The sequence below is a fragment of the Mastomys coucha genome, unplaced genomic scaffold, assembly GCF_008632895.1.
Source record: "Mastomys coucha isolate ucsf_1 unplaced genomic scaffold, UCSF_Mcou_1 pScaffold4, whole genome shotgun sequence".
Classification (NCBI taxonomy): Eukaryota; Metazoa; Chordata; class Mammalia; order Rodentia; family Muridae; genus Mastomys; species Mastomys coucha.
This window is the reverse complement of record NW_022196910.1, coordinates 55,532,460-55,542,132: the sequence shown is the minus strand read 5'-3', so window position 1 is coordinate 55,542,132 and position 9,673 is coordinate 55,532,460. Positions and strand designations below refer to the sequence as shown.

Below are 9,673 nucleotides of genomic sequence, written 5' to 3'. Positions count from 1 at the left end.
GTGTGTGTGTGTGTGTGTGTGTGTGATTTACCTCTCTCAATAAAGGCAAGCAAGTAGAACTTCATGAAAGAACCCTGAGGCAGACAGATGAGGAGTTCAGCTATGGATCCTCTGCAGTATAGTGAATTCCAGGCCAGCCTGGGCTACCTGAAACTCTATCTAAAAAAACAAAGCAAAATAGTAATGGGTGGGCAAGAGGACATAGGCACTTGGGCATTCCACACACCAAGGAATCCTACACCAAAATAGAGAGCGCCTAACTTAAAGGATCTCTGGCTTCACGGTTCTTTTTTTTTTTTTTTCCTCTCTTTTGGCTTTTCGAGACAGGGTTTCTCTGTATAGCCCTGGCTGTCCTGGAACTCACTCTGTAGACCAGGCTGGCCTCAAACTCAGAAATCCACCTGCCTCTGACTCCCAAGTGCTGGGATTAAAGGCTTCACGGTTCTTAGATTTAAATTTTCATACAAAAACTGTAGGTGCTAAGAGACTTACACAGCCCCTAACAGAAGAAACCTACACAGTCCCTATACAGAAACCTCCATATTGAAGGCTCATGACTGAAAGAGACCTCACAGGAGTTGAGCTCAGGATGCTTGGAGTAAATCTCTTCTTTTTTGGTTTGTTGAGCTAAATTCTCACTAGGGAGCCCAAACTAGCCTTGAACTTGTAATCCTCCCTTCTTATCAACTCCAGAACTTGCCATACAGAAGGGTGCCACCACACCTCACTCAATAAACTACTTCGTGAATCACAATTTACCTCCATGTGAGTTTCCTCACAGTATCCAATATGACACAGTAATTTTAAACAGAGTCAAGCATGTTAGAGCATGTCTGTAACCCTTGGGAAGTGGACGCAGGGGGGATCAGCAGCTCAAGGTTATTCTCAGCACAGAGAAATCTGAAGCCATTCTGGGCTACAAGAAACTGCCTCAAAAATGAACAAGAAACTAAACTGCAGAATATGAGTTGAGCCTAATGCAGATCTATAATCCTTGCTATGAAAGCTAAGTTAGAAGATTCAAAATGCAGGGCTGGAGAAATGGCTCAGCAGCTAAGAGCACTGACTACTCTTCCAGAGGTCCTGAGTTCAATTCCCAGAAACCACATGGTGGCTCACAACCATCCGTAATGGGAGCTGATATCCTCTTCTGGTGTATCTGGTGTATGAGTACAGTGTACTCATATAAATAAAATAAATAAATAGATCTTAAAATATTTTTTAAAAATGAAGACTCAAAATGTGAAGACCTAAACTGGGTGTGGTAGTACTCATGCCTTTATCCCTGGGGATACGATGACTGGTGGAACACTTGCCTAGCATGTGTGGAATACGGAGCCAGGTTGGAGGACTAGCAGCCTGGGGTCAATTCCTGGAACCTACACAAAGCTGCAAGGAGAGGGCTGTCTGGACAGAGCTGTCCTCTGAAGTCCACAGGCATCCCAAGGTACACATGCACCTGCACACACATAATAATTTTAAACAACTTTTAAAAGTCGAATTTTTGTGGTCGGCACTGCAGGTCGCCATTTCCCAGCTCCGTAGTCTTTGTTTTTTTGTTTTTTTGTTTTTTTAAAGATTTATTTATTCATTTTATGTGTATGAGTACACTGTAGCTGTACAGCTGGCCGTGAGCCATCATGTGGCTGCTGGGAATTGAACTCAGGACGGGCCCCACTCGCTTCAGCCCCACTCACTCCGGCAGAATACACTGTAGCTGTCTTCAGACACACCAGAAGAGGGTGTCAGATCTCATTATGGGTGGTTGTGAGCCACCATGTGGTTGCTGGGATCCAAACTCAGGACCTTTGGAAGAGCATTCAGTGCTCTTACCCGCTGAGCCATCTTGCCAGCCCCCTCGGTAGTCTTTGTTAAACAACTTATCTTTGCACCTCATTCTCCCCAGTAAATCCACGATATAATATATACTACACAGAATTTATTGAGACTTAGGTTAATGCTTGTAAAGTGCTTAGACCAGGTACACATCACAAAGTGAGAGTTAGCTACGAATTAGCCATCATTATTAGCTATAGTCATTAACCACCTGGGGAAACTTGAATTGGATTTGGAGTCTGGGCATTCGTCTGGAAAGGCCTGTCTAGGAGTATTTTGTGAATGTGATTTGCATAACGGTTAAGGCCCCGCTGACGTCAAGGGCTTCTTGAAGTTCTAGGTCAGCTGCAGCCTTGGAAGTGGTTCCAGCTGTAAGACAGCCACGGTGGAGTCGCCCCGCCAACCCTGCTTCCTCCTCAACTGCGAGAGCACCAGGAAGTGAGACAGCTGAGGGCCCGAGCCTCCAACTCACTCGCCAGTCTCTTCCCACCCGCTTCCTTCTCCTTCTCCTTACCTTTACCTCCTACCTGTGAGAATTCTCAGGACTGTGACCAGACATAGCAAAAGAATAGGAGACATTGCACAAAATAAAGTGGACTCCCCTATGCAAGCTCCTCTCAATTCCCTTATTCCATTCATAGTATACCTCTGTCCTAGGTATACAAATCATTTCTCCCCCAAATGTTTCATTGAAAGGTAGGCAAAGTCATCCCAGAATCCTAAAAGTAATATTTGAAGCCAGGCAGTGGTGGTGCACACCTTTAATCCCAGCACTTGGGAGGCAGATGCAGGCAGATTTCTGAGTTCGAGGGCAGCCTGGTCTACAGAGTGAATCCAGGACAGCCAGGACTACACAGAGAAACCCTGTCTCGAAAAACAAATAAACAAACAAACAAACAAACACAAACGGTCTTCAGGCGGAGGTGGTACACAGCTTTAATACCAGCACTCAGGAGACAGAAGCAGGGTGATTTCTGAGTTGGAGACCAGCCTGGTCTACATCTTAATACCACCTCTATTTCCTTCCTATGTAATCTGTCTGATACTTCTGAGGCGTGAGTTCCAGGACAGCCAGAGATACACAGAGAAACCCCTGTCTCCAAAACCAAATAAGAGCCCTAAGTGAAAGAGGACCCCCATTGAGAGCTTGTCTCTCAGAGGAAAAGTTAACTTTTGAAAGCCTGCCATGTGGTCATCTATGGCCTCGCTCTGACGTCCTGATTGTGCGGGGACCCTGTACTAGGGTTGGGGGAGTCCCAGACTCAGACCACCCTCTCCTCCCACGTCCGACCCCACTCTCGCAGCTGCTTCCCTGGTGTTACATCATGAAGGGTGATGAAATCAATCAGCCTTCAGTGGATTTTACCCGTGGATGCAACAGGCTGAAAGGCCAGCACGGGTCATCGTCACTGTACTTTCAACCACCCAGAACTTCTGTGTACAATTTCTAGCTATGGGGTGGGAGCAGGGAGCTGCAATGTTTAAGTTGGACTTCCAGTTCCCAACTCCCTGAAAAATAATTACCTAAATCCTGCAGAACCAGTGGCAACCGTAGGCTAAGAGGGCTGAGAAATTTAGAGGTTCTTAGCCAGCACCCCCCCGCCCCCCGGGGAATGCCCTTTCGGCAGCGAGGCCTGATGGAGCAGTAACTTTTTACTGCCCCCATCCAGCTTCTCAGATCACAGAAGGTGATTTCAGAAGGTGGCTACTGTCACCTTCAAAACCAGGACTGCCTGGGTGAAAAGAACGAAAGAACACAGAGATAAGGAAATGCCTTGGTCTTACATAGAAGGCATCACACAGGAACCAAACTTTGAATCTGAGCTCACCATGGGATTTGGAGATGAATGAGGGCTGTTTTGGTTTTCCCTAGGGCAAGAGGAAGTGAGGAAATCAGAGTGGGGTTGGGTAAGAATAAAGCATGAGAGGCAAAAAACTATATCAGACAGATTACACAGGAAGGAACTGGAGATATTCCTTTAAATGTCCATTACTTCCCTGCCCCCTCTGCAGCTTTCTGTGTTCCTGGAGAGCATGACACATGTGTCCCAACCTAGGCCTCTAGCCACAACAACCTCACCACTATTTCCCCTGGAACTGAGGCGGCATACCTGGGCTCTCCAAAGAGGGAGATGATGCAGGGAGGGGAATCCCACCTGCTCTGAGTCACCTGCTGGTGTAAAGGGCGGGCCTTACAGTGCAGGGACCTTAAAAAGAGACTGCGAGACAAAAGGAAGAAATCAGGAAGCCACTTAGAAGTTGGACTACAGAGTTAGAGTGAAAGGAGGTGAATAGAGGGTACACAGGCCTGGTGCAGATCACAGAGCCAGCCAGATCTGAGAAGCAGGCAACAAGATGCTGGATTGCAGAGCAGTACTACTGCTATGGTTGTTGCCCTGGGTCACTCAGGGCCTGGCTGTGCCTAGGAGTAGCAGTCCTGACTGGGCTCAGTGCCAACAGCTCTCTCAGAATCTCTGCACACTAGCCTGGAACGCACATGCACCAGTGGGACATATGGTAAGTGTCAGCTCCTGGAACCTCACAGAAAACCTTCCCAAGCCCTCCAAGGGAGTTGTGGTTTAATGTAAGCTGTGGACCTGGGTGGATCTGGAGGGTTGAAGGCCATCATGGAATGAGAGAGGACAGAAGACTCGGGCTTCCGGGAGAGTTGTGGGCCAGTGGTTGAGTGGAATGCAAAGCAGTCGCCTCGACTCACTGTTGCCACTCCCTCCATTCCAGGATCTACTAAGAGAAGAAGAGGATGAAGAGACTAAAAATAATGTACCCCGTATCCAGTGTGGAGATGGTTGTGACCCCCAAGGACTCAAGGACAACAGCCAGGTACCACTAAGCCAGTGTTGGTATATCTAGGAGAGGGGAGGCGAAGGGAAGCTGAGCGTCATCATTTAGCTATGCCTGAGATGACAAGGAGCCACAGTGGGCTTGAAGCCAGCCTGGGCTGTGGGTAGTAAATTTAAGGCCAAAGCCTAAGGTAGTGTAATGCTGTCTAAAGAATGAAAAAGGAAAAACAGAGGAAGAAAGGACAGCGGGGCACTAGGAAAGAGGATCTTTATGGCTTGGTTGCTTTCTTCTTCTTTCCCAGTTCTGCTTGCAAAGGATCCGCCAAGGTCTGGTTTTTTATAAGCACCTGCTGGACTCAGACATCTTCAAAGGGGAGCCTGCTCTACTCCCTGATAGCCCTGTGGAGCAGCTTCATACCTCCCTGCTGGACCTCAGCCAACTCCTCCAGGTATGAACCAGGAATCTGGAAGATGGGGCTAGCCAGTTTCTGAAAAAGAAGCTGGGAACTTAGTATATGGAATCCTTTCCGACTATGTCTTTCTGACTGTCCTTCAGGCAGAGGTTCACCACCGGGAGACTCAACAGATGCCTAGCCTGAGCCCCAGCCAGCAGTGGCAGCGCCCCCTTCTCCGTTCCAAGATCCTTCGAAGCCTCCAGGCCTTTTTGGCCATAGCTGCCCGGGTCTTTGCCCACGGAGCAGCGACTCTGACTGAGCCCTTAGTGCCAACAGCTTAAGGATGGTGCCCAGATTCCCACGTTTACAACGATAGGACTAATCTATCAGCCCAGACATCTACAAGCTAATTATCCATTAGGACTTGTGTTGTTCTTGTTCTGTTTGTTTTGTGTGAAGGACAAGGACACCATTATTAAAGAGGAAAACAACGAACCCAGAGCAGACAGCTCAGCAGAGAAAGGAGCCGGAGAAGAGGAATAAAGTCAAGCCCTTGGCCTTGGAGGCTGGCAAGCAGTTGCATGCCAGGGGGGTAAGGGGGCTGTGGCATTGGAGAAACTGAGAGAAGGAAAACCCAGAGCGTCAGAAAATGTGAGCCCAGGCTTTGGCCAGTGTCTGTATGAAAAACAAGAAAAAGGGAACGTTCTGCATTTCTGGGTGACTCAGGGACAGAAGCTCTGTAACTGCCTGCTTAGTCCCTCAGGTCTAACAGAATCTAGTCACTCAGAACTAACAGAACTACACAAACGAACTGACAAATGCTACCAATCTGACCTGTGACAGAGCTGCATATTTATTAAGTGGGAAGGGAAATTTTGATATTATTTATCTTTGTAACAGTTTAGATGATTGTTATTTATTCTATTTATAAGGAATTATGTATTTTTTTCAATAAAGATTTATTTATGTGGCTCTCTGGGACTAATTTGTAAGCATAGTTAGGAGAGAAAAGAGATGAGAAAGCCGACGGAAAAAGTAGGGCCAAGTGATAACAACACGAATCCCTTCTACTCTGACATCTCAAATCAAAGGACTCAGGGCAACCTGAGTTCTGAATGGACACATTTGTTCATTGAAGGACAGTATGGCATCTCCATTGTCCGAATATGCTCTTAGTCTTTTTTGACCTGTATGTGTAATGTTCATGTATGTATATATAGGTTCACTTTAGTATACACCTGCATTGTGGAGACCAAAAGTTAATGTTGAGTGTTTTCACACGCATGTGTGCGTACCCCCCCCCCACACACACACACAGAGTCTCACTATGTAGTCTTGGCTGGCATTGAAATCAACACAGATCTGCCTGCCTCTGTCTCTTTAACACTGGGCTTAAAGGTTTGTGACACCTCTCTCAGCTTTGTGTCGAGGTTACTTGAACCTAGCTTAGCAGATTGATTGGACTAACCTACCTTGTCAGCTTGTTCTGGACATCTTGTCTCTGCCTCTCAAGGGCTGGAATTATAGGTGGGGAAGGAGACCCATCCATTATTTATGTAAGTATTGGAGCTCCAATCTCCACATTTTTCTGGTCTTCACATTTGCCTGCCAAGGGCTTTACTCACTAAACCATCTCCACAACTCCCCTGACTTTGGTTTCACACCAGCCTGTCCAGAATTTATGATAGTTTTCTTGCCTCAGTGCAGTGTCACACCTGGCTTGAATTTTTGGTGTTTGTTTTTAAAAACAGGGTATTTATATGGAGTCTCAGAACTACTTGATCCATTGACGAGGATGATATTCAATTCAGAGCAATCCTTTTACTTCAGGATCCCAGGTGTGTCACCAAGCCTGGTAAATTTTTGGTTTGACTTCTCAGACAGCCCAAAGAGGCTTCGCGCTGCGGCAGGCCTCCTTCCTCAGCCTCCCAAGTACTAGTATTATAGACATGAACTATCATATCTGGTTTCTGCAGTATAGCCTAAAAAGATAAGTAGGCTTTTTTGTTTGTTTGTTTGTTTGTAGACAGGGTTTCTCTGTGTAGCTTTGGCTGTCCTGGAACTCACTCTGTAGACCAGATTGGCCTCAAACTCAAAATTCTGCCTGCCTCTGCCTCCAAAAGTGCTGGCCTTAAAGGCGTGCACCACCACTGCCTGGCGGCATTTTCTATCAGTAGGACCTCTTTGATGGCTAAGCAGAGACTACATGGGATTCAGGTCAGGGAGTGGGCAGCACAACCCGCAGGCAACTTGTACCCGATCTGTTGCTTTCTTCCCTGACTTCATGGCCAAGGGTGTGTGTGTGTGTGTCTGTCTGTCTGTCGGTCTGCCTATCTATCTATCTATCTATCTATCTATCTATCTATCTATCTATCTATCTATCTATCATCTATCTATCTATCTATCTATCTATCTCTAACCAAAGATAGGAACCCAACTCACCACAGATTCAAGTGAGAGTTGAGCTTTATCATAGGGCTGGGGATTGAACCCAAGGCCTCAGGTATGGCAGACAAGTGCTCTATCACTGAGCTAAAGCCCTAGCTTAGGACTGTAGTTTTAAGCAGGTCAAGTATTACAGGAAGATGAAGGTAACTTCCAAGGCCTGTGATTTTCCCTTAAGGATCTCTGTAAACTCCTTCAGAAGGAAGCTTGCTTAGTACTCAAGCTAAAACTTTAGCCTTGGGGGCTGGTGAGATGGCTCAGTGGGTAAGAGCACCAGCTGCTCTTCCAAAGGTCCTGAGTTCAAATCCCAGCAACCACATGGTGGCTCACAACCACCCATAATGAGACATGATGCCCCTTTTCTGGTGTGTCTGAAGATAGCTACAGTGTACTTACTTATAATAATAAATAAATCTTTATAAAAAAACAAAAACTTTAGCCTCAAAAGTAAAGAATAAGGAGGAAGAAAAGAGGAGGAGGGGAGGGGAGGAGAAGGGAAAGAGGTAGGAAAAGGAGACGAAGAGGAGGAGAGGCAGAGGAAGAGGAGGAGTGGGAAGAGAAGAAGTGGGAGGAGGAGTTGAAAGAGGAAGAAGAGAAGCAGCAGCCCACACCTTTTTTTCAGTCCTTTTTTTTTTTTTGAGACAGGGTTTCTCTGTGTAGCCCTGGCTGTCCTGGAACTCACTCTGTAGACCAGGCTGGCCTCGAACTCAAGAAACCTGTCAGCCTCTGCCTCCCAAGTGCTGGGATTAAAGGTGTGCGCCACCACTGCCCAGCTGGCAGTGCACATCTTTAAACAGAGCACTTGGGAGGAGAGGCAGAAGAATCTCTGAATTCAAGGCCAGCCTGGTCTATAGAGTGTATCCAGGACAGCCAGGGCTACACAGAGAAACCCTGTCCTAAAGGGAAAAGAAAAAAAGGAGGGGGAGGAGTGGAAGATTAAAAAGGGAGGGGGATTAAAAAAAAGAGGTCTTGCATTTGAAAGAGAGCTCGGAAGGGCAGATGGGAGGATTTAAAGGGAGGAAAGATAAGGGAAAATGATGAAATGATGTAATTATATCACAATCTCAAAAGAAAAAAAAAGTGAAAGGCGCTAGTGTTTTTGTTTTGTTTTTGTGAGACGGGGATTCTTTTTGTATCTCTAGCTCTCCTAGAACTTACTAGGTAGTCCAGGCTGGCCTAAAACACCTGTATTCCAGCGCTCAGGTGACTGAGGCAGGTAGACCTTGAGTTTGTTGTAACCTATACCATATAGTAGCATCCTATCTACAAAAGCCCACCCATCCATCCACCAACCAGAGCTCTGACTGTGGTGGCGTGTACCTGTAATGCCAGCTCCAGAGAGGCAAAGAGAGAAACAGTACTGTAAACTCAAGGCCAGGCTTGTCAAGACAAAACAAAAATTGAAAGGTGCACATGGAGCATAGTCAGATTCGGGTTTTTTGTTATTTATTTATTTATTTATTTAAAGACAGGGTTTATCTATGTATCAGTCCTAGCAGTCCTGAAACTCGCTCTGTAGACCAGGTTGGCCTCAAACTGTCAAGAGATCCACCTGCCTCTTCCTCCCAAGTGCTAGGATTGAACCATGCCTGGATCATGCTTATTTTTCATTTTAGAGACAAGGACTCTTGTATCTGAGACTGTTGTGGAATTCAATATGTACCCTAGGCTGAGCCTTAAACTCCTGACCCTGCCTCTACCTCCCAAATGCTGGGGTTACAGGCACCGGCCTGGACAGATCCAGGTTTATATCTGGACTTTGCCACCGGCTTAGTAATAACAGAAGCCTGTCTCTTCTCTACCCAGATAGTCCAACTAACATAAATCGCTGTGTCAAACAGAGGAAGGAAGGAATGACAAGAGAAATGTCTTGGAGTGGGTTTGAGAGAAGCCACAGTTGATGACCTAATGCTTGTACGTTGCCGGCCTTTGTCTCTAAAGAATGACTTTCAGGAACAGAAAGTCACAAAGTTTTGAGAAGAGACTCTTTCACAGTATTCTTGTTGTAGTTTTTTTTTTTTTAAAGATTTATTTATTGTTATATGTAAGACACTGTAGCCAGGTGGTGGTGGTGCACGCCTTTAATCCCAGCCCTTGAGAGGCAGCAGAGGCAGGTGGATTTCTGAGTTTGAGGCCAGCCTGGTCTTCAGAATGAGTTCCAGGACAGCCAAGGCTACACAGAGAAACCGTCTCCAA

At 46.3% G+C, this 9,673-nt stretch overlaps 1 protein-coding gene across 3 annotated transcripts in view; it reads left to right on the top strand.

The window, feature by feature from the left end:
• Il23a (interleukin 23 subunit alpha) overlaps positions 1-5,999 on the top strand; it is a 7,557-nt gene extending 1,558 nt beyond the window's left edge. The window contains exons 1-4 of one of the 3 annotated variants that reach the window (XM_031349544.1): positions 4,130-4,353; positions 4,576-4,677; positions 4,940-5,086; positions 5,194-5,999. In XM_031349544.1, the coding sequence (XP_031205404.1) occupies positions 4,192-4,353; positions 4,576-4,677; positions 4,940-5,086; positions 5,194-5,373 (591 nt within the window). In that variant the 5' untranslated portion in view covers positions 4,130-4,191 and the 3' untranslated portion in view covers positions 5,374-5,999. Of the gene's footprint in view, positions 1-4,129; positions 4,354-4,575; positions 4,678-4,939; positions 5,087-5,193 lie in introns of those variants that run through there. The other 2 variants (XM_031349543.1, XM_031349545.1) reach the window with 2 other exon arrangements.
• The last annotated feature ends 3,674 nt before the right edge of the window (positions 6,000-9,673 follow it).